Source organism: Carettochelys insculpta, chromosome 1 (assembly GCF_033958435.1).
Source record: "Carettochelys insculpta isolate YL-2023 chromosome 1, ASM3395843v1, whole genome shotgun sequence".
Lineage (NCBI taxonomy): Eukaryota > Metazoa > Chordata > Testudines > Carettochelyidae > Carettochelys > Carettochelys insculpta.
The window spans coordinates 193495313-193520408 of NC_134137.1; the positions used below are offsets into that span (position 1 = coordinate 193495313).

The window sequence follows — 25096 nt, forward strand, 5'->3', positions numbered from 1 at the left end:
TTTTACCCATTTTACAAATCAAGCACTATGGCATGAAGAGCATAAGGATGGTATTTTCACATGTGCTTCATGATAAGATAGTTCTGCTCCTATTGTAAATTGTTTTTCTATTAATGTCATGTAAGCTGAGTTATACCAATATTTTACCTGAAAGAATGTGCCTATGGTGGCACAGGAAGTTTTTGGTAGCTTTAAATATTGAAAACAGGGTATCTGACTTAGTTGTCCTTCTTTTCACTTGTACATCACGCAGTGGATCGTCCATTGAAACCTCAATCAGTTCTGACGCTTCCTCCTTGAACCTGCAATATAGTCAGAGGTATATTTTTTGAGGAAGCGTTGGAGACATCAGTAGGCTGGTGGACAAGGCCTAAGATGACATACCTGTTAAAGCCTTATGTAAAGTTACCTTAAGGTTAAAGGAGCTGTATAGAGAAGGTCAGAGTACCTGTTATGTATGGTTAAAGGGAGGTAAGTGTGACAGACATTTTAAATATCAGAGGCAGATGAAAGGGAAGAAGAACTGTTGGCATCACCAGGCAGAAAGAAAAAGAAGGAACACACAGTTCATTAGGCAGGCTGAAATCACAGAGAGCGATGCATGGACAAATAAACATGGGCAATTCTTTAACCCAGAAGTTTTAGATCTGGAGGTGGAGCATGTATAATATTCATGCGGTATGATATTTACTATTAAGTTTAGTGCCCTTTCCCTCCAAATTATTCAAGTAAAAGGTTTTGGATATCCAGATATGTACTGAGAATGGCACACAATGTTTTAAAAAAATGAAACAAGCAATAATCTTGGGAGTGTATTACAAGTCATTTTTATATACATGTAAGAATAGAAATTAGAAGGGAGCATCTCTTGACTTAGTTTTCAATAACCATGAGAAACCTAAATTGATCTCTTATAACAGCAGAGAGGGAGCCGAGCTAGTCTATATACTATCAAAACAAAAAAGCAGTCAAGTAGCACTTTAACAAAATAATTGATTAGGTGAGCTTTTGTGGGACAGACCCAGTATGGCCTGAAGAAGTGGATCTGTCCCATGAAAGCTCATCACCTAATAAATTATTTTATTAGTCTTTAAAGTGCTACTTGACTGCTTTTTTGTTTTGATCTCTTATAAGATACTGTTAGAAACTAGATACTAGAAACTCTGGAAGTTGGCTTATTGAGCTCAGTTTCTCAAATGGTGCTTCAATTTTTGGATGATAAACATTAGACAGTTACTAGAGTGGGTTATCCTGTGTGCTCAATTCACTTTGGCCACTTTTGAGCAATGTAAAGTGGAAGGATTCTGACTGAAAACAGACAAAAACTAATTCTCTTGTGGGAGAGAACTCCCTGCTGCTGCAAAGCCAACATAGTGTTCTATGCTAACTCCATGTCAGCCTCACCTCAGCAGAGAATACATGTGGTAGTGACAAAGGACATGCTTGAGGGAGAGCAGAGCTCTCATATGCCAGTGCTTCATCATTGTGCCAATGGTACAACTTACCACTGTGTTTCTTAAGCTGTGTCTACACGTGCACGCTACTTCGAAGTAGCGGCACTAACTTCGAAATAGCGCCCGTCGCGGCTACACGCGTCGGGCGCTATTTCGAAATTAACTTCGACGTTAGGCGGCGAGACGTCGAAGTCCCTAACCTCATGAGGGGATCGGAATAGCGCCCTACTTCGACGTTCAACGTCGAAGTAGGGACCGTGTAGACGATCTGCGTCCCGCGACATCGAAATTGCTGGGTCCTCCATGGCGGCCATCAGCTGGGGGGTTGAGAGATGCTCTCTCTCCAGCCCCTGCAGGGCTCTATGGTCACCGTGGGCAGCAGCCCTTAGCCCAGGGCTTCTGGCTGCTGCTGCTGCAGCTGGGGATCCATGCTGCAGGCACAGGGTCTGCAACCAGTTGTCGGCTCTGTGTATCTTGTGTTGTTTAGTGCAACTGTGTCTGGGAGGGGCCCTTTAAGGGAGCGGCTTGCTGTTGAGTCCGCCCTGTGACCCTGTCTGCAGCTGTGCCTGGCACCCTTATTTCGATGTGTGCTACTTTGGCGTGTAGACGTACCCTCGCAGCGCCTATTTCGATGTGGTGCCGCGCAACGTCGAAGTTGAACGTCGACGTTGCCAGCCCTGGAGGACGTGTAGACGTTATTCATCAAAATAGCCTATTTCGATGTTGCTACATCGAAATAAGCTATTTCGATGTTGGCTTCACGTGTAGACGTAGCCTTAAAGGTATATTCTGTGGAACAGTGTGTTCAGTGAACAACTCACAGGTATGCAGTGAGCATTTAGAAAAATACACTGGTGGTATATATTTTCTGTTATTAAAATCAGATTTAATATTATTTCTTCATTGCTGTGGTGCCTGATTAAATTACTTCATTTTGGTTTTGCTGTACAGTTAGGCTCAGAGTAGGCGAGCCCAGAATAAGTGACCCCACCCTTACGCGGCTACCGGAAGATTCCTGCAGTAAACCCTGGAAATGCGTGATTTCCAGTTGCACTTAACTCGATCCTCCCTTCCCACCCCCCCAGCCCTGGCTCAACTCTCCTGGCTCTGCACAGCCCCAGTTCAGCACCCCCCGCCCCCCCACCGCACCTGTGCTCACCACCTGTGCATAGCTCCTGCTCACCCTCCACCCCCCGCCTCTGGCTCTAGATCTACCCCTCAGGCATGACTCTGGCTCAACCTCCCCAGACCTAGTTCACTCCCCCGGCTGGCTCACCACCCACTTGTGGCTCCTGTGGAACCCCCACACACTTTGTTTAAACACCTCATGCACAGCTCCAGTTCTATCCTCCTGCACTGGTTTAAATTGCCACTCATGGCCCCAGTTAAATCCCCTGCATATGGCTCTGGTTCAACCCCCCTGCATGTGGCCCTGGTTCAAACCCCCGTGGCCCAGCTCACCACCCAAGCAGGGCTCTGCTTCAACTCTAGCCCTCACCCCCCCTGCAGCCCTAACCCACCCCAGGCTTAAACCCCCCTGCCTGCCTCCCACAGCCCCAACCCACTGCTGGGCTTAGCCCTCCCCAACTGCCCCCCATCCCAGGACTTACCTTTCTGCTGCTTACCTGGCTGCAGAACATGTGTTCCACTGGGGAAAAAGCCAGACCCCAACTTATGCAAAATCTGGGTAACGCGAGAGCGCACAGAATGGAACCCTCATGTAACTTGAGTGTCTACTGTATGCATTGCTGTTTTGGTTTTGTTTGTTTGTTTGTTTGTGTTTTGGGTTTTTTTTTTTTTTGGTCTGACAATTTTTTCAGAAAATTTCCATAGTTCTGTATAAAAACATCATTGTTTGGTGTTCCGTGGTCTCAAAAAGTTTAAGAAATACTGACTTACACGATCCCCCTTGGCTGCTGCAATGCCAAGGTTTAGGGAGCTCCAACTAGTTCCCTTGCATTACCCCATCTTTGCACTGAGCAGAGCTCTGGCACAGGTGCAAAATGTGTCTGTGTGTGTTGAAAAAATTGAGCACCTAAATTAAAGGCCGTTTTTGAAAAATAAGGTGCTTAACGATTACATTGTTTTCCTTCGTTTCATAATGTTCCTGCACAGAAATAAGCTTCAATGTCTTTATTCAGAATGCTCTCTTGAGGGCTAATGCAACTCCCACTGAAGTCCATGAGAGACTGCTCATTGTGTCCAGTGGGAACTGAATCTAGCCCAAATTACAGAGTCTTAAACAGTCTTCAGCTGTGGCTCCCAGTAGAAAGGATAAACTGTATAAAGTTAATTGAATAGCTACCATTATAGAACTGGCATCCTCCAAAGCACCACCGTTGTTTAATACTAAATGTAGATGGCCTGAATTTGTCCTCCCATATCCCAGTGTGAGTGAAGAGAACTCACTGAAGTGAGCATAAATTACAGCTGTGATACTGGTGAGCTCATAAAATCATACCCATAACTGAATTCCACCTATTAAGTGTTAACAGTGTGTTTGATTCCGATTGCTTTGTCTCCAGGTATACACACACACTTTCTTCCTATAGACACATCTGGAGCCGTGTCTGGCTCTGTTTGAAAAGCTCATGCTAGCTTCCATTTGTGGACAATGAAGTTTTAACATCAGGTAAAATTTATATTTGTCTTAATCGAAAAGACTATTGTCAATGAGTTCAATTCTTTTTTTGTTTATTTTGTCTTCTAGCGCACAAGCAGTTTTGGAAGCTTTGACCGTTTTAGGCACCATTCGGTATCAAAAGCAGATGATTCAGTTGAGGTTTGTATGTTGCAAGAATCTACTTCTGTTACTCCCTCTCCTTGTGACTGTTGTGGAAAACACTAGGGTTCAGTTGTGTAAAACAGGCATTGATGAGCACTTGCTCATGTGCATGGTCCTGTTGAAATCAATGGGAACTACTTGCGTGACAGTGCTGAGCAACAAGAGTAAGGCTTGCACAATAAACCCTTGATATTTGCGTAGTGTAAAGGACAGGGCCATTTCTGTTTTAAAAAAAAAAGACAGGGCAGTAAGAATTCAGAACAGCCTACACTCCAGAGGGACGCACCCACGTAAGTGGCCTTATGCTAGTAATCTGGAGAGCGGCTTTCTGTCTTCAAGTGTGTTAGGTAAATTCCCAGCCCTCTCATTTGGATTAAAGCCCATAAATAAGGTGAGCATCAGTCTGAACAGCATTTTCTATCTCCCACTTGTGAGTACTTCAGTAAAGTGCAAGCCTGTTATGTACATTAATCCCCTAGATGTTTCTAAAGCTAGAAGAACGACTAATAATAACTTGCATTCACTATATCCGAATTGAAAATATTTCTCTGCAATCTCTCATTCCACTCCATCAGATTTTATTTTCATGAGTCATAATTGTTTTGTGTTCTTTTTTTATTTCAAATTAGATATGCGAGGTGGAGACTGTAAGTGACATTGGAGATCCAGGACAAAATAAAATGGCAGGTAATGGAGGAAGCCTGGGAAAGAAGATGAGAGCCATTTCTCTAACCATGAAGAAGAAGATGGGTAAAAAGTACATCAAGGCACTCTCTGAAGAAATGGTAAATATAGTTCAAAACTCTTTTGATTTGTATGATGTTATATTAGAAATGTGGTAGTCGTTTCTCCCCTATGTGCATATATTCTCCCAAACGTACACATTTACCCATGCATGCATGTTAACACACACAATTTCACCCAGCTCTGGCCCTGCACAGGGGTAAAAGTTTAATACCAGTGGGAAAGGGAAGATTTTGCTTTGCCAACAATCAAAAGTGTGTGTGAATCTGTCCATGCATACAGCTAGGCAACTGGGGGAAAAGCTTCCTAAACAGTCCCTGCTTACTGTATATCTGTGCAAGGACCAGGGAGAATCTGGTCCTAAATAAGATACGTAGGAATTACCATATTGTCAGTGGTCCATTTAGCATCATGTCATGTCTCTGACAAAAGTCAAGATTAGATGCTTCAGAAGAATTCTCAGTGGACATTTATGGAATAACCTGCATTCAGGAATTCTTCCTACTCCCTGTTAGGTTTTTGTCCTGAAGCATGAGGGTTTATATCCCTTTATATATTTTTTTCTTACCTAACGTAACTGCTGATATTCTTATCATATAAAAAATAAATGTGTAATCTTTTTTGAATTCTAACTGAACCTTTTTCCTCCAGGTCTTGTGGCAATGAGTTCTACGTTTTAATCAAATATTGTGCTTTTAAAATGTATTTCCTTTTATTAGTTTTATATGTAATTTTCATTTCCGTTACGTGACCACTTGTTTCTTATGAGTAAGTATAAACAGTAGTGCTACATTTACTTCTATGTAATGTAAATTAATTCTTCATGTAAAAGAAACAGATGACCCATCTGCCATATAATCTTCCTTTTCTCTGTCATTCAGTGCTTCTCCACTGGTTAACTTGTGGAGTACACAATAGAATGGTGTAGATGGCATTCTCCCTCCTGGAAACCAGTCATCTGTAACTTCTGTGATGTTTTTGTGAGCATCTGCATGAAAAGAGGAAGTGAGTTTCTAGAGATTAATTCTACAGCAGGAGCCCTAGGCCTATTTCACATACGCTTTCATCTTTGCTCCACTCTGAGTTAATAGTGTATGTTTAGCATTTTCCCTAGTTTAATGCAATATTTCAGAGGGCATGTGAAATCTAGGTTACATCAACATATCATGCTAGGTTGACATTGTGATACAATAGTGTAAAGAACCAGCTTCCTATGGCAGTCATCACTGGTCCGTTTAGCTATTACATCTACTTTAAATTTAGTGGTGACTGAAGCATGGGCCATACTTATTTATCTTTGCAAACTCTGTAAGATACGCTTAGAGAGGTTACATGTAAGAATATAACTTTTAAGGTCCAGTACCCAGGCCTTTGATGATTTCACAAGGCAAACAGGCCTATGTTAATCTTGTAAAAGAGGAATTTTTGTTATAAGATTTGATCAGCCAGCTCAGGGAGTGTGATAGCTGATCATCCATACTTCCATCTGGAAGGTTGACTCTGGATATCCTGGCCTTGATTCTGCTCCTATAGGCTAGTAGAGCCCAGGGTCTGGGAAAGCGCTTCACAAGATGAAGCAGCTGCTGCTAATGAAGACTTTTTTGGAATGTGGCCTCAGATGATTTTGTATTTTAATCTGGAACACCTAAAATTAGCAACAATAACTTGAAAAATGTGACAGATGAAAAACTTCAGAAGGGATTTTGGTGCCTGCTCTAGTGAGGGAAAGCAGTCAGAAAGGCTCTTGTTTGGCTACATAGGATTTCCCCTCCCACCCATTCATGCATCTGGTGAATCGGGTCTTTGCCTACAAAAGCTAATGCTCCAAAATATCTGTTAGTCTACAAGGTGCCACAGGACTTCTTGTTGTTCTCGAAGCTATAGACTGACACAGCTACCTCTCTGATACTTATTTGCTGATGGTTACAGGATGAGTAAGTTGTACAACTGGGAATTGAACCAAGAATTCCTAATTTCCAACTCCATTGTATTACCATGAAAAGTGCTTCTTCCCTTGAATGTTTGGTAGTGAAAGAAGTTTTCCTAAACTGCAATGGAATAATAATTCTTTAAAAATCATTATGGACTACCAAAGTAAATGTGTGCAAGATACTGTGGTCAGCTGTAAATGTAAAATATATTTCATTACCTCTAACCACTGGTTTGTTTTTATTACTGAAGAATGAAGAAGGAAAAGAAGACTCCTACGCACATAGTGACCCTGGGGATGGAACACACACAGAGAAGGTCTGCCTAAAAGCCAGCGACTCCATGGACAGTCTCTATAGTTTAAACAGTGGCCAGAGCTCATCTAGTGAGTACAAACAATCATAGTTCTGTTCAGTCTTTTTCTCAGTTATTGAACACACCTTGAACTGTTGGTGCTGAAGACCAAAAATGTGATAATATATGGATCTTCATTCTAGCAGACCAAGATATAAAAGATCCAACGGCTGTATGCTGAAGCTAGCAAATTCTGACTGGAAGCAATGTCCCATTATTACCCCTGGAGGGTAATTAACCATTGGAGTGCTTTTCCAGGGCTGATGCTGGATTCTTCACTGGCAATTCTTAAATCAGAATTGGATGTTTTTTTCTAATACATCTGCTCAGGTTGAAACAGGAGATAATTCAGGGAAGTCGTACAGTCTATGTTATACGGGAGGTCAGACTATATTATTTTAGTAGCTATTTCTGGCTGTCTAATCTGTGAATCAGATGTTGCCTTTTGTAACAATTAAAAACAAAATGTAACTCTGCAGTAATTAAGCCCAAGCTTCTCAATAAGCCTGGCCTCCTGACTACGGCTGGCCCTAGCTCTGTTACTGCCATGACCCCATCACCTGTGGACTGGTGCTTGCAGGGTCTCACACATGCAAGCCTTGTCTTACAGTGGCTGGGAACCCACTGCTCTCAGTCTGCAGATGGTTGGCCAAAAGGGGGGAACCCCACCTGATTCTGCCTCTCTGGAGAAGGTGGGAGATACCTGTCCACACAAAAGCAGCAGAGGACCTTCTCAACCCACTAAAAAAAGTACTATTTTTCCCCCAGGTAGAATAAATTGTAAGTCTGTGGAGGCACGTGATTCTCCAGTAGGAAGTGGGCCTCCTGTCTGCAGGAGGCTATCTGCTGCCAAGCTGTAGGCAAACTACTTCCCAGGGGTACCAGCCTGTACATGATGATGTTGCATTGGTTCACGTGTAGTGTGATCTGAGCAAGTTCTGTAGGCACAGGGCATTTGTACTTGAGGTTAGTGTGGCCCTGACTTGTGACTGTTTGCTTGAACGACCACATCAAGTTGAGATTAATTTTATGATCATTTTTCTGTGATGTGATTTGTGCAAACTATATGGGATTCTACTTCCAACACACTGATGCTGTCATCTAAAAACTTACTTGGATGGGAATGTTGCAGAGCTTGCTTCAATTTGCCTGACTTACTATAGTGATGTTTTTATTACTCAGCCTGGATAAAATGACAGATAGAAATGTTGATAAAATTAAAATGTCCCTCTGTAAGGCAGGTATTAGTTTATAAGATAATGAAATCGAGCCATTTCTGCGGTATTTGTTTCAATGTCTCTGAATAAACAGGAGAAGTTCAGCAGAGAGATTTCCCTAAACTACAGTTTTAAAGTACTCATTATTAACATGCAAAGGTAATATTTCATCAAGTTCCTAAATAAAATGAGCATTTTGTTAGAAGCATCATCAGTATCAAGAATTATTCCAGAGACTAAATGAAGAGCTCTGACTTCCTTTGCATAGCCTGTTTGTTACTATGCTTGATTATTGACTATATTTTTCTTGGACTATGTGAAATCTGTTTAGAGTGCGGTCTTAATTCTGTGCTCTGCATATTAGCCCCTCTGTTTCTTTACAGAATTGAATAGCTAGTAGTTCAAGGAAGGGCATTTAAATCTTCATTCTCATCTCTATTAGGTGGAGTGACCAGCTGTTCTGATGGTGCTAGCAACAGGGACAGTTTTAGACTAGATGATGAAGTCCCTTACACTGGACCATTCTGTGGAAGAGCCAAAGTACACACAGACTTCACACCAAGTCCTTATGACACTGACTCTCTCAAGATCAAGGTGAGACTGTCATCAAAACTGCTTTCTGAAGTAGAAATCAATTAGACATTTGTTTTGTAAGGGATCTGTTCATCCATTTCTGATTTTGAGTGTATAAAGTGCTTTAAAACAGACACCATCATTTTCGCAATACATTTGTGAATGGCTAGTTCATACTGAGCTGTCAAACCTACTGCTGCAGGGACTTTGAGTCACGGGACCCCACTCTACCAAGATCCAGTTGAAATATTGGTGTATGTTGTATTCGTTACACTCCAGCCCCATTGAGTGTAGAATAAGTGCTGCTTCAGACTGACTGAGAGCTCTTTGGTGATCGTGGGAAATCAGGATGACTCTTTTTAGCTTTTCAGGATAAGCTGGGGCATCTCACAAACTCAGCCCTTCTCTTACACCGGAAACCTCCATCCACTCTTTCCCTAAACCTCTTCATAAGACATACTCAAGCTATGAAAATATTCCACATTGTATTTTATAGATAAATAGACAGCTATAGATACACACACACACACACACACACACACACACACACACACACACACACACACACACACACACACAACTGCCCATAGTAAAGAAGTTTATTCCTGTGACAGTGTACAGTTGTGCTGTCTTAGAAGTAAACTGCAGAAGGAATTGTTACTCACAGAATCTTTCTTCACTGAAGAATTAGCTTGGGTGATCAGCACTTGAATAAGCCAACCCCAGGTGTAAGAGCCCTAACTGCAAAGATTTATCTTAGTTACTGAACCCTCACTGTTTTTCACTTGCCTGTTGCCATCTGGAGCGTATCCCTTTTCTGCGTATCTGCCAGGATGATCTGGGATTCTTTTATTTTATTGGGTGTCTACCTTTTGGGGGAATTGTGGGCAAGGCATTGGAGGCCTATCATCACTTGAGTGATCTAGCCTGCTATCCCCCACACCAAGTTATGGGAAGAAGTCTGGCTTAATGCACCTCCAAACCAAGTCTGGGATTTTTCTGTGTGGATGGTGTGGGGGCAGGAGAGGGTACAAGCCCAGATTAACTATACAGTGATGATGTCCCCTATAAATCTTCCCTTATTCCTTACCACAACTCCACCCATTCCCTGTCCTTTCCTGCCCACTCTTGGCCCATCCACGATAGAAAGGAAAATAGTACAGGCTGAACCTCTCTAGTCTGGCACCCTCGGGACCTGACTGGTGCCGAAACAGAGAATTTGCCAGACCATGGGAGGTCAATATTGTTTAGCAGCCTTACCAACACTTCCACTGCTTACTGGTCTCTTAGAAGATACTTGGGGTAAACTAGAGATAAATAGCAGCACAGATCACTCAGAGCCAGGACTGGTGGCTGTAATGGGACCGAGGAAACTTGGTCACACCCATGATAAGTGGCCAACTGGCTAACTAAAATTATGCCAGATTATGGATGTTGACAGACAAGGGAGTGCTGGATGAGAGAGATTAAAGTTGTAGCTCTACAGAGGCTACTTCCCATCCCGTGTATTGGGGATCCACAGACTGCATTGTATTTGCCTATACAAGCAGAAAAGGAATCCATTTTCTTCCCCCTGCTCTCTGCAGGAGTTCGTAGTGGAGCCTGGGCCAATCTTACCACAGATTACTCTGAAATTGTTCTCTGGAATTTTGTAACAGCAAAATGTATTCCCAACTTGTGAAAGAGGGTCACTTCACCCCAGAGCATTTAAGTTGTGTCAGCTCAATGATGTCTGGGTAGTTATTCTGTTCTTGCTCCATTGAGTTAACAGGGCACATATCACAAGCCATCTGCCTCAAATTTGGTTTGCCCTTTTTATTTCTTCTAGAAAGGAGACATTATAGACATCATTTGCAAAACCCCCATGGGAATATGGACAGGCATGCTGAATAACAAAGTGGGGAACTTCAAATTCATTTACGTCGATATTATTTTGGAAGAGGAAGCTACACCCAGGAAGATAAAAGCCCACAGAAGGAGCAAAAGGGCCAAACCTAAAACTTTGCAGGAACTTTTGGAGCGGGTCCATCTTCAGGTCAGCAAACACATTTCCAGCTTTGTGCGGAATATTTAGTTTGTGTGGGCTTGCTCTTATTTTTTCAATGCAGCCAAGGCCAAAATGGCAAACTCCAGCAGTTTGGAAAAGAAAGGTAACTTAGAAGATACTACATCCTTCCATTACCTAACCTGTGTTTATGTGGATGTGAGGGTGGTGGTTGACAAAACAAGGCATGAGAAAGCAGTAATCCTTCATTTAATATGACCTTTACTTAGATGGTAAGGTCCTTGGGGAAGAAGCAGCCTTTTTTATATGTATATAGAGTGCCTAGCCCCATAGGCCTCAGTTTCTGATTGGGTAGCTAAGGATTCCTGCCACACAAATCAAAAATTCAGTAACAATACAGCAACGCAGTAACAACGTTATTGCGTTGGAGTTTGTGTGGAAATAAATCACTTTTCTGCAGCAATGCACTCATGCTCAGGCACTAGAACAACACATACTCAGTTGTGGTCACCAGGAATAACACTACTTTAATCATACAGCCATGTATATAGTTCTCCGAATATTCCCTCTGGCTGGCACCAGTGTAAACAGAATATCCAGCCTGCTTCTGGAGCTTTGGGTTTACTCATCTCATCTTCACAAGGAAATGAAACAATGTGTGATAGGCTTGCCATCTCTCTGCTATAGCTTTTACACAACTGTTGCTCATCAGAAGCTTATCTGTTGCTCATCTTAAATTAACACACTATCATTTTGCTGCTGTAGTTCCCAACCTATAAAGTGCACCACTGAAAGAGAATCCCTTTGTGTACTCATCTTTTGGTTTATAACAGACTGGTACTTCATCTTCTTTATGACAAGAAAATGTTTTCTGCCTGAACTCAAATTGTTCTCTGAATACAGCAAATTTGAATGCTGCTTAGCCTATTTTATCAATGGAATAAATATTGTGACACAGATGTAAAACAATAATGATGATAGTATTTATATGATGCTTCAATTTCAAAGCCGTTTGCAAAGCTTACTGCATACTGCATGTTAGTGATGTAAATATCATTATAATTTGGCTGCTGATCTTCAGTGATGTCTACAGCCATTGTGGGCCCAAGGGCACGATGGGATGCAGGGCTGGCTCCTCCCGCTGGAAGGGGCAGGGCTTAGGGCCTCCCAGATTCTATGGCATTTGAGAGGGGTCCAGAACCGCCACTGCTATTACTTTGGCACTGGCAGCAGTCAGAACTCTGGGCTCCTTTGAAACACTGGGCCCCAGGCAACTGCCCCCTCTTCCCACCCCCATCAGCAGGCCTGCTGATCTTCATTTTACAAATCATAAATTTGAGGGGCAGAGAGGTTATGAATGGCCCACGATCATTCCTGTTTCCACCCTTATATTCCATTTACTGCTATAAAAAGGAGAGGAAAAATATATTCAGAAAGTATGTTATATTAAAACTAGGAAGGGGACCCAAGCTATAAGGTCAAACCCAGAGCCAAATGGCTACCGTGCTTAGGGTTGAATGAAGCTGGCTGGGGTTCCAAATAATCATAATTGGATTTGTCCTGTTTGAGCCAGACCCTGAAACCTGAGGGTGTTGGAATGAAGGGGTTTGGTTCAAGTTCAACTTCAATGAACAATACAAACTCTCTCTTCGTGTCTTGAAAGGTTTTTATTTTTCTCCTGACCTATTAATGAATCATATTCTGAGTTCTGTATCAGTATTATCCCTCCAGGCAATCCAACTTTAATTTAACAATAACTAATTAGGAAATATAAAGGACAATAATGCACTTAATTTCATTGTGTGACCTTTTGAATGGCTTATCTCATGAAGTAGACACTAAAGGATGCCAGTCCTTAGAGATATGTTCTGCAGTTACAAGTAGTCAATGACAAAAATAGAAAATCTTTAGTAACAGAGAGTAAGCCGTGATAGTCTATACACTATCAAAACAAAAAGCAGTCAAGTAGCACTTTAAAGACTAGCAAAATAGTTTATTAGGTGAGCGAAAGCTCACCTAATAAACTATTTTGCTAGTCTTTAAAGTGCTACTTGACTGCTTTTTGTTTTGATAGAAAATCTTTAGTTTACAAAAGGGATACAATACAAAGTTTTTTTTAATAAAACAATTCTCATGCTCCTCAAATTAACATGGGAGTGTTACAGATGCTGGACCAGATCCTCACATGCTATAAATCAGATTCAATGGAGATAATGCTGATTTACACCAGCAATGGGTCTGGCCTGCTGTCAGCAGTTTGGATTCCAATAGATTAGACAATGCTGCAGTTCAGTTAAATAAAGCCAATGTGTGAAGTGTTAGTATACCAGAGGTAACCTGAGACACATTGCAAGGTGCTTCATGTTATGAGAAGGATGAGGGAAGGAACAGTAACTTGGCAGCTCTCTTTCATACAAGCCCAGAGGCAATGTTGCTGACTGGGAGACTTCATGCTCCAGGAATCATGATGACTTTTCTTCCCACTTCCACCAAAATATGAAAGAAGAAACTGTGGTTATGTCTCCAGCTAAACCTGTTGATTGCTTGCTAAAGGAATTGTTTGCTTCCCCTTTTGCAGGAATACTCATCAACCCTCTTGTTAAATGGCTATGAGACTCTGGAAGATTTAAAGGACCTACAAGAGAGCCACTTAATTGAACTGAATATTACAAACCCAGAAGACAGGACAAGGTTACTGTCTGCAATTGAGAATCTACAGGACTATGAAAGTAAGTATATAAACCCATGCTCAGTGTTATGGTCTCATTTTAACTGGAGACACAAATTCATTTAAAATAACAGTGATTTCAGCAAAGGTCCATGTATTAGACTTTGTCCTCAAATAGGAGAAATTATCTCAAGCGCTATTTTTACCCCCCTCAGAATTATATGGCTGCCTCACAATCCTCAATGTATTTGTGAGGTAGAGCAGTGCTATCATCCTGTTTTACGGATAAGAACTGAGGCACAGAGAGTGTAGATGATACGCAGGAGGTCTGTGACAGACCAGGAAATTTGAAATGAGATCTCCAGTGTCCTAAACTTACTTCCTAGAAATTAATTAAAATATTTTTGGCATTAGAAGTGATTTCCTGTAAGGATCTCAAGATCCTCCCCTTCCCAGGCGCTGTTCCTCCACTTTAGTCCTTGGTGACAGCTTTGAAATTGATTGGTGTTGCTGGTGTTTCTAGTACAGATCAGCAAACAATGGCTTGGATAAAACAGTAGCAGATTTCTAGTCTCAGCTTAAAAAGAAACTGAACTGGGTATTGTTTGAGATTCAGTAAGTTGCTTTAGCTTTCTCCAAGTGTGTTTTGTTTTCCTTTTTATCCTTATTTGGACTTTCAGTGGAGTTAGAAGTACCACGACACCACAGGACATGCTATTGTGATATTTCCAGTCTGGGTACTAGCCCCAAATAGTTCAGGTGAATTCTTATAAACTTCAGTTAACTACATATTTGGATACTCATCCAAAGTAGACGTAATGTAGAGTCGTGCCCTTCCCGAGCAACTACTTTGGCAGATGTTCACTCTAAACTGAGGATCCTCTGGAAGAATAAATGGAACCTGGAAATTAATGCAAAGTTTCCTAGAAACATTTTAGGACTTCTAAGGGGACCAAGGCTAAACCTCACCAAGAGAAGCATCTCATCTGCAACCCCACCCCCACCCTGCCTTTTAACTGAGATGGGATAGATGTGTCTCTATCACTCAAATATCAGAGATGTAGCCATGTTAGTCTGTAGATTTGAGAACAACAAAAAGTCTTGTGGCATCTTATAGGCTAACAGATATTTTGGAGCATAAGCTTTCATGGGCAAAGACCAGCTTCATCAGATGCATGGGGGGGTGGTTTCAGAGGGGTGTTTAAAGAGTGGGGTCCCAGTAAAGGGGGAGGGCCAGAGAAATCTCTGATCTGCAATTTATTTGCAAATTTGACTCCATTAACCATGGATTAAACAGAGGCTGGGAGTGGCTCATAGCTTACAAAGACAGTTTCTCTGCTCTGGGTGTTGATAGCTCCCCATTAGATGCTGACAATGGTTCACATCCCCCTGTCTGATCTGACTTGTTTTTTCCTCTTTTGATAAGTAATGTTGATACTGGGCCATTTCCACCTTGCTGAATAGACCTTGTCAACTCTGGCCCTCCCCCTTTACTGGGACCCCACCCTTTAAATACCCCTCTGAAACCACACCCCCACCCCACTCATGCATCTGATGAAGATGGTCTTTGCCCATGAAAGCTTGTGCTCCAAAATATCTGTTAGTCTATAAGGTGCCACAAGACTTTTTGTTGTTCTCCATCACTCAGTCATTTTCATACACTGGGCTACTTCAGATGTATAAGGATAAATTATTTAGAGTTTTACCTCAAGCAGGAACTCCCATCTTATATATATATATACTCTGAAGACCCTCCATGGCTGTCTCAGCCCAACCCAGCTTTCTGTCTGGGCCTCTCAGGAGCCCTCACACCAAGACCATCTCTGGGTGTCTATGGACACCCTCCCTATCCCTTTCCGTCCTCCTGGGAGAGGGAAAGAAGAGAGATTCCATGAGAAGTCAAGAAGAAGTAGCTCTAATGGCTTTCTCTGCCCTCACCATTCGTTGTGGACTGGCTGACAGATGGCTATGAGGAATAGTCCTTTTTTCTATCCTTAGCCTTTGTTAGCTGCAGGGGTGGAAGGAATGGGAGAGAAGGGGCCTTGCCAGTAGAGCACATGCAGTGATTGAAGTGAGGACAAGAAGAAGGAGCCTGGAAGGAAAGGAGAAAGAACTACACCCACTATTTATGCTGCAGTTTGGATGGATCCCTCTTCCCCTACCCGCAGCCTAGACTTGCCCTAGGATTGTGCATGTGTATCATTATGTATCTAGGTTGCTACTTGGCCATGCTGTACATTCTGTATATTTTATCCTACATATTTCACTTCAACGGTTAAACAAAACAGAAACAGAAAATGCTAAGGTTCTATTTTTACAAAGAGTTTCTATTGGTGCACAGTATGAATCATTTTAACAGGTTTCTGTCATCATGAAATGCTGCTATGATACAGCAGGGTTGGCAATAGACCTTGCTGGACCCTAGGCAATGTGGGCAGGGGCTCAACTCTGGGCCCTCTGGAAAGATGAGTGTTTAGGTGGGAGGGGCTGGGTTAGGGGCAGCCAGCAGACAGCACTACCCAAACTACACCACACCTCAGCGCTGCCTGGAACATACACCATGTGGCTCCAGCAACAATGGAGCGTGTCCAGGGACCTGAGCCCTTTTAAATCACCTGGGACAAATTGCCTGCTTTGCTCCTCCATCAAAAGCCCTGTGATATCATATGATTTACTGTTTTTAATACTCAAACAATAACAAGCATTGCAGGCAGCCTTAATAATCTAGATTCTTTAGCAGGCAACCATCAGTTAGTTTCTTACTCACACTGCTTTTAATCACTTGATGTTCTGCATGTTCCCAGGCCAGCAAAAGTGCAAGAATTAGGGAAGAATGTCCTTAACCTGATATAGTCTTTTAATATCCTTTACATTAGACTTTGATTAATTGGTTATTGCCATCCATGTGCAGTCCCTGCCCTTAGCCACAATGGATTTATGCCATTGTTCTTCACGAAGAATAGTACACTTGAAGATACTGGTGCTGTAGTTTAACACCTAAAATTCTTGTATTTGACAAATAATAAATATTGTAATGTGTTGCAGTATTCGATCTATAGGTGAGATGAATAATTGCTTCACATCACCTTTGAATACACAAGTATTTTCAGTCAGTCAAATGGCATTCTCAAAAAGTAGACTAGTGAATTGGCCTCAATTCAGGCAAATATTTAAGCACGTGCTGAATTAAAAACTTTTGAGTAAGTCTCAGATACGTCAATAGGGCTTATATATGCTTAACTCTAAGCACACGCTCAAGGAAAATGCTCTTCTGAATCAAGAGCATGATGATGAAGCTGACCTTAATTGATTGACCGAGCATGGTAAGTATTTGTCAGCAGGCTGATGAGAAGTAACGTGCAAGATTTGACATGACACTTTGAAGTACAACGATGTTAAGAACTAAAAATGATACAACCACATAGTGGAATATAAATATGCCATTCCCTCAAGTAGTTAAAACAAAAGAAGGGCAGCCAAGATGACTGTGAGGTTAATGCCAACTTGAGCATCTGATTCACCATGTGACCTTGGCCAGCTCATTTGACCTCCTTGTGCTTCAGCCAATCCAGCTGGAAAATTGGGTTACAAAAGTTGAACACCATTGTTACAAGTGTATTCAGCATCTGAACTCAACTCTCCTAGGTCTATATATATATATATATATATACACACACATACACACACACTTAAATGGGCATGACTCAGTGCAGCATAAATGATTTCTTAATTAAAATTGATTTTCTACAGAGCTTAGAAGTAGGTGGCACACTTACCCTCTGCTACAAGCTAATGTTTACTGGCCATAGAAATTACACTGAGGTACTCTAGAAAAAAGTTGAACATTTATCTAGGGAAAATATATTCTGTGAAATATTACTGATAGAACCATAAAGCAAAAATCTGCCAAGTTTGTCCTTCACACAGAATGGAAACAGTCCCACAGTTTTGCAAAGCAGTAGTGTTCCAGTGAAGTTTCTCTTTGAATCGTTGATGGAGGTATCACTTATAGTCCAGAGTTGAAATGCAGGGTTCCCTGAGTTTGTACAATAACAATATCATTCATAATGTCCAAACATCTTGGGGACAGAGCCTAAACGTAGTTAATTCTACTTTAAAAGTAATGAAATATTATTTAACATTTAAATATTTCTTTAATATCATATCTGCTATCATGAAATGCCTTGATGGTTTTGCAGGGTTCTTTTGATTTGGTTTGGTTTTGGTTGGTTTGGTTTTGTTTCTGTTAATCTTGACACATTTTAAATTACATTGTGCGATTTCTCTATGCAGCACATCTGAAAATATTTTGTCAAGGTCATAGAATGGCCAGGTGTTAATTTGTCTCAATAGGAGACCTGAAGTAACAGTCTCCAGCTCTCATATTCCCTCCCCAGAATCAGGAGATACTTCTGTTTTTGAAAGATGCTATTTGTAAAGTTGTGTTGCAACTGAATGTTAGGTGAGCAAAATAAATTCACACCTTCTTTCTTCACCTTTTTCTGTGAAGAAACTTGTATGTTTGTGTGTGTACTTGTTTGTAGTCTATATTCTGATTCTCTTAAATATACTATCACAAATCAGGAGTAAATCCGATGAAGTCAGTGAGTTCTGCTAGTCTAAAACTAGCATAAATCAAAGGAGAATTGGGCCTATTGTTTTTATGTGGAGAATATTGTAAAGTTGTTAATTTCTTTTCTGCCAAGCTCTCAGGCTTTCCCTCCTCCCCTAGCAAACCATGGATTACTCTTCAGCTCCCCACCACCTTTACCACTACAAATGGAGGGCTTAGATAGGGAGACAGATGATGGTTAAAAACATGGATTTCAGTCACAATTTTTTTCTCCCTGGGTAGGGCCTTACCTGATCTCTAGATTAAATGAGAGCAACCTCAGCACAAGTCTAACTTGTACTCTTTTTCTATGGTCCCTGGGTAGCCAAGAATAACAATAGCATAAGGCACATCAGCAGGGCCTTGACAATGCCCCAGAATACATCCTAGGCCAGGGGCTGGGAGCAAGGCCAGTGTAAAGCCCGTTTGCTGATATTACACCTGAGACCTTATGCTCGGGAGCTGGTCTTTGGGACTATTACCGACCCATTTGAAGACTTTTTACACTGCCAGAGTGAGGTTAAATAGGCCTTTATATAACTGAGAAACAAGCCCATATATTAGTTTACAAGTCTCCCAGAAACAGGTAGTAGTAGCAGCAAATTCATCGCACCACGTTTGCAGCTGATCTGGGTTAGGCTTTTGCAAGCTGCCAAAGATAGGCTTCTTTGATAGCAATTATTTGTTAGGGAACAGAAAAACTCATCATCCCTAATTTCTCGCCTTGAAAGTGTCTCCCATTGGTCAATCGAAGCTACTAGTGTAATTAAATTATGTTTAGGACCAAGTAGTCACTAAATTGATAACTGCTTATCTGTGCCTGCAGATAAGTACAGTAACATGCAAGTAACAAATGCTTTATTGCCAGGGGCAAAGCAGCAGGCCGAGGGCAATGGCGTTAGCCCTGCTGCTATAGCAGGCATCATTTACCATATGGGAGAAAATGTGGGGTCAGATTCTGTTTAATTTACACCATGCACCACTTGTTTAAGTGAACCAGATTGCACAAATCATGAGAAGGTCAAATACTTTGGTTTAATCACATTTTATTAGTGCTCAGAGAGGGACCACTCTTACCTTGTTCTGGCAACTGGGTGAACCCTCAATTTGCAAACAACATTCTGTCATCCTTGTGGAGCCAGCCCCAAAGTGATTTTTCTAAGGCATAAAATTGGGTCTTGTATCCAATGAGGAAGGACTGTGGCTAGGCTGCTGCTTCTTCCATTGACGCATTTTTTCACCTTTTCTCCCAGAGTCCTCACTTGGTTTCCTAATCTCAGGAGCAGAAAAGCCTCTTTCTTCTCATTCACTTTTTCTGTCTCAGGCATTCAATAGCCCCACTGTTGATAGTCCATCTGGAGTGCTGGGGAATATCATCAACTCTTGTCCAAAGGATTGGTCATGAGCTGAGATCCTTGCCCCACTGAATTCCACAGACATATTTCTGAAGAACACCTTTGATTGCTTTCCTGAGTCAAGGCTTTAAATAAGTTCTTTTCTGAAGGGATTCATCCTTTCATTAGTTCTGTCCATGCACGTCTATAGTCCTGCCAAAGCAGTAGTAGTAGTAAAAATTCCCAAGAGTTAAGTGGAAAAACTACATATGCATTCAAGATTCATTTTCAGAAACTTAAAGTCTAATATTTCTTCAATACTTGTGGTGTAAAGCTGTTGTCCAAAACAGCACTGAAATGTTGCATCTCACAATTTGAAAGCCAATGAGACTATCAGGGGATGAGGCAGGGCAGCATTAGGGATAGCCCACAGGGAGTCCCCATTGGTCAGGAAAGGGAGTAAGGGGAAGAGCAGAGCCCTCCTGCTCTGGCAGTAGCCCACTGCTTTCCCCAATCTCCACTTCCTGACCACTAGGGACTGTTGTGAGTTCTCTCTGCTATCCAAGCAGAATGGCCACAGCCCTGCATATTTGAAATCTTCAAGGTCTTGCAAGAGCAAGAGGCTGTGCATAGGGCTGGAAGGAGAACAAGGATCCTGGTGTGCGCCATGCAGAGTTGCTATGAGCTTGCGTAGGAGTAGAGGCAGGTGGTCCTTGCCACCAACTCAGTTTTTGGCCCAGAGGGATGAGAGATGAAGCGAGCTGGGTGCGGCTCTTCCAGACTCCATGGAGCAGGGGAACACAGGAAAAATGTCTGTATTGGAATATGTGTCAAATTTTTGCATGCTTAGACTCTTCTGACCTTATCTTAGACAACTGTGACTGAAAGCTATTTATCTGATATAAATCTGATTCACTATAGAAAATATAACATGCTTTCCACATGGTGATAAGATAGGGAGTTCTGATGAAGCTGCAACACTTAACAGTAGTTGATTTTTATCTATGCCTTTTCCTGCACAGTGTCTGTTTTGCTGACGTACAGATTAACCATACAAACTTACCTTTAACGATAAAACCCTTGACACTGTATCCAGTAAGTTAAGAACAAGTAGGTCTACAAAAGTTAAAAAAAGCACAAGTTTTAAGTGTGAAGTTGGAGAACTTGACATTTACACTGAATGTGTGTGTGTGTGTATATACACACATATATATTTAGATAGCTATAGATATAATGCTCAATATTATTTTGTATTTACTGTAGAACAATCTTTTCAAACAAAAATAGTCTGTTTTTCTTGAAGAAAACACTTGTTTTGTTTGAAACTTTGTTATTTCAGTGAAATAAATAACAAAAAAAATCAGACACTGGACAAATTTTGGCTGTAAAATTTTCCTTCAAAAAAAAAAAAAGAGAGAAAATATCATCCTAAAGATTTGAAAGGAAAAAAACCATTTTCCCAACAGAAAATACCTTTTTCTGACTAGCAATAATAATATAGTTGTCACACTGCAAAGTCCCATTCTGTCTCTTGTAGTAATTTAGTTCTTAGCTCATTTGTCACATTGATTTCACTTCCAAAAGTGTGTGTGCAAATAGTGTGTGGCATCTGATGATGAGGGTCTTTGCCCACGAAAGCTTATGCTCCAAATATCTGTTAGTCTGTATGGTGCCACAGGACTTCTTGTTGTTTGCGCAAATACTGTGCTTTCTAGCAAGTTTACAGAGGATTTCAAACAATGCCATATATTCATAGAACACAATATATCAAAAAGCAGATGAAAAATGTATAGAATTTCCCATATAGAAGTTTAACTGACATTTTTGGCCCAAATGTGATCTGTCATTATGACATCATGATGAGAAGACATGAATGCTAAAAAAACCACAACAGATCCGTTTGTGTACAAAAGTTATATTATTCAGATGAAGATGATGAAAAAGTCATCTTTTAATAGAACAGAAAAAACAGGATGACCAAAAAAAGGGAAATGAAAACCCCCTGCGATAAGCATCTCTTCCTGCTCACTTAAGAAGAAGAAGAAAGAATTTAAAAACAGACAGACAAGATTCCTTAAGGATGTAAACAGGATAACATTTTTAGGTCACTTCATATACAAGTGGCATTATAAATGATCATGGGATTGTACTAGAGAAATAGAATAATCTTGTGAAGTCAGTGTCTAAGGAAGGGTTCACACAATAACTTGCTGAATTGTGTAAGCACACTCTGACCAAGCAGACTTGTTTATTGCTAGCATGAGTTGAAGTGTAGCCTAAGCTCGTAGAAAATGTGTGTTAGGCATCACATATGTGTCCTTTATAATTGTGGTTAACAAATAATAATAGTTAATAACCCTTCTATAATTCCATTTTAAGTTGCTGGAGTTACTACAGAAATTAATGTGGTCTCGCACATTACCAAAAATTCTCCCTGAAAAAAGAGGTAAAAACCATATGATAAAACATCATCTGTAAAGTGACGAAATAGTTACTTCTGTATAATGTGGGTAGGTTGTTAACAGCATAAATGGCAGTTGGGTGAGTAACTGCCCTTTGTGCCTTTTTGAATCTCGCCCTTTATAGGTATATGGCCAGATTTTCAGAAATGCTCAGCATCAGCAGCTCTCACTGGAAAGCTGAGGTCTAGATTTTTTAAAGTATTTAGTCCTTGCTGCACTCAGCATTGCAAAGCCTAAGTCTTATTTTCAAAAGAGATTTTGGATTTCAATGAGCTTTAGCCTCCTCAGTACCCAAGTCCAAAGTGCCTAAATCCCTTTTGAAAATGAGACCGAGGTGCCTACCTCAGGTAGGCTTTCCAGTGCTGAGCACAGAAATGCCTAAATACCTTTAAAAATCTGATCATTACTGCTTTTGAAAAACTGGGCACATCCTTCTGAGCTCTTTGGCAAACCTGACCATATTTGTGAATTGCTTTCGAAAGTTTTGCAATTGCACGGCATGGTTAGTGTACCCAGAACAATAAATAGATACACTAGATCCCTGCCCTGTGGGGCTGATAGCTCAAGGTGCAGCCACTGCATTACATAATGCATCAAGTGCAGAAGGTTGAGGGCAGATTGTAACTGGAACGTTAGATGGTACTGATGGATTGGGTCTTTAAAAGTGAAACAAGGGAAAGAATCAGGCATATAGACCCAAGGGTGAAATGAATTTTGCACCAGCAGATCCTTGAACCAATACAAAGCCCTTTTGACTTCTTTGGGGTTCAGGTATCCACCAGTGAGCAACATTTAACCTTATGTAGGATATAGGATACATCCATTTTTTTATTTCCAAGATTTTAATTTCTAATAGAAATCAGGCATAGGTCAAATAAAACTGCAGTTTGCCAGTTCAGTTTCTGCAGTGCTCCAAAAGCAATCTTGCAGTCATCTAACTATTGCTCACATGGGTTTGATAACACTTTCCTTTTCATTTCTTATAGATGAACAAGAACACAAAAATGAGCAACAGCCCCTGACCTTAAGCCCTGATCTCAGCTATAACAAGTCACAGTTAAATGACTGTCCAAGAGACTCTGGCTGTTACATCTTATCGGAAAATTCTGATACTGGCAAAGAAGAGCTAGACCCAGAAAACCTATCTGACATGGTGCAGATGATCACCATCACGGAGCCAAACTGATCCCATATATGTGCTTTCCTGCAGCTTTGCAGACAGGACTATCAAATACAAGAAGCTAACTTGCTAGCAGGGCAGCACAAAAATGGGCTGCAAAATAGTCTCAACACGGAAAGCACTCTTAGGGTTTCCAGCTGAAGTACAATATTTTTTTATTTTCTTCAGCATATGGACACAAGAATAAATCCCCATGTTTTTCCTGTTTATTAATTCTTGAACAGACTGAAGGGAAAATAAGTAACTGCAATATATTTGTATATTAATGCATTTTCTATAAAAGGGAGTGATTGGCACGTAGTTCTGGATGTGTTAACGTCTGAAAAAGTCTGAAATATTGTAACTAATGTACATATTTATTTTAAAAGCTAAATATTAATAACTGTCCTTTTTTCTCTTCTGACAAATGTTGCTCTGATATTTTTACAAAACCTGCTTTTATCAATACACCAGCATAATACAAAGGTGATTATGTTGATATTCTGCTATAAAAATACGGGGCTGGGCTCTCATTTACATCAAAGCTGCATTATACAACTACATTACACAACTCTGATGTGTAAACTGGCCTTCAGGTAAGCATTTAGTATAATTTACTGCCACTTTAAAGCCTCTTCACATTGCCATGTGGTGCAAAGAGGCCTTAATGTAAATGAGAATCAGGTCCCCTATTTTTACTAGCGTTTAGGAGTAATTGCAGTCTGAATTTCACACACAACCTGCAATTTTTTAAAAACATTTAACTTTTCTTTACTGTTTACATTCTTTCTAAATATTGTGCAATGAAAGAGACTGCTGTTAGCAGCAAACTGATATCCACAACTGAGCTTTCATTATTATTTTTGGTGAAACTACTTCCTTTTGCACTTAACGTGAAATTTGTTAGTAGAAGTACTTGTTTGTATGCAAAAGCCAATATCTAATACATTAGTGTATATGAATGGTGTCCTCCGTATAAAAAGAATCATCTTTTCTCCCATGTATTTTACACTGGAATACACCTTTTATTTTTATTTTTCCTCTCACCCCCTTCTTGAAGTACTTCCTTTGACAATAAACAGAACTATGTCATTCAGACTCTTAAAAACTCTTATTTTTAATGTGGGCACTAACATTTCAAATACAATACTTTTCTAATGGCAACATAATATACACCTCTAGGCTATGTCCACACAGTATCCTAAACTCGAATTAAGATATGCAAATTCCCTATCATATTTTTAGTTTATTTCAAAACAGCACTAAATTTCAAAATAATGCACTGTTTTGAAGCATCTCTTACTTCTCCTGCAATAAGGACTACAGGGATGCCAAAATCTTATGAAATAACGGGTGCTTTCCAAAGACATGCAGTAGCTATTTTGAGATATGGAGGTATCCAGAAATAGCTCTGCCACGTAGACATAGCCCTAATGAGCTTGTTTTATCATGTATTATCTGTATCAAATCAACGTAGTGACTTCCTCTCTCACCTGTTAGTCACACAATTTTCATAAATTAGGTCTATGTTGAATAGTTTCCACCAGATTGCTGACATTTTTTAAGATCGCGCTTCAGAAAAGACCATCATGGAAAGTGTCTCAAAAAGAGAGTTTCCAAGGAAGTTGCAAACAAATGAAATTAGGCATTTTTAACAGAAATGGTTTTGGCAGCCTTCTCTCCACCGGTCACTACCTGCTTTATTGCTGCGGGTGCATTCATGTTAGCCTCAGAATCTTAATGTATGGTTCTACTCTGAAAAGTTACTTTGTGAACAGGGCATTGCAGGATTCCATAGTC

General features: G+C 40.7%; 1 protein-coding gene across 1 annotated transcript in view; it reads left to right on the top strand.

Annotated features, from left to right (window-relative positions):
* SAMSN1 (SAM domain, SH3 domain and nuclear localization signals 1) overlaps positions 1-24363 on the top strand; it is a 43635-nt gene extending 19272 nt beyond the window's left edge. Inside the window, exons 2-8 of the mRNA XM_074983467.1 lie at positions 4165-4236; positions 4869-5024; positions 7165-7297; positions 8926-9077; positions 10885-11091; positions 13640-13790; positions 23124-24363. Coding sequence (XP_074839568.1) covers positions 4165-4236; positions 4869-5024; positions 7165-7297; positions 8926-9077; positions 10885-11091; positions 13640-13790; positions 23124-23323 — 1071 coding nt within the window. The 3' untranslated portion in view covers positions 23324-24363. The remainder of the gene's footprint in view (positions 1-4164; positions 4237-4868; positions 5025-7164; positions 7298-8925; positions 9078-10884; positions 11092-13639; positions 13791-23123) is intronic.
* Positions 24364-25096: the final 733 nt, after the last annotated feature.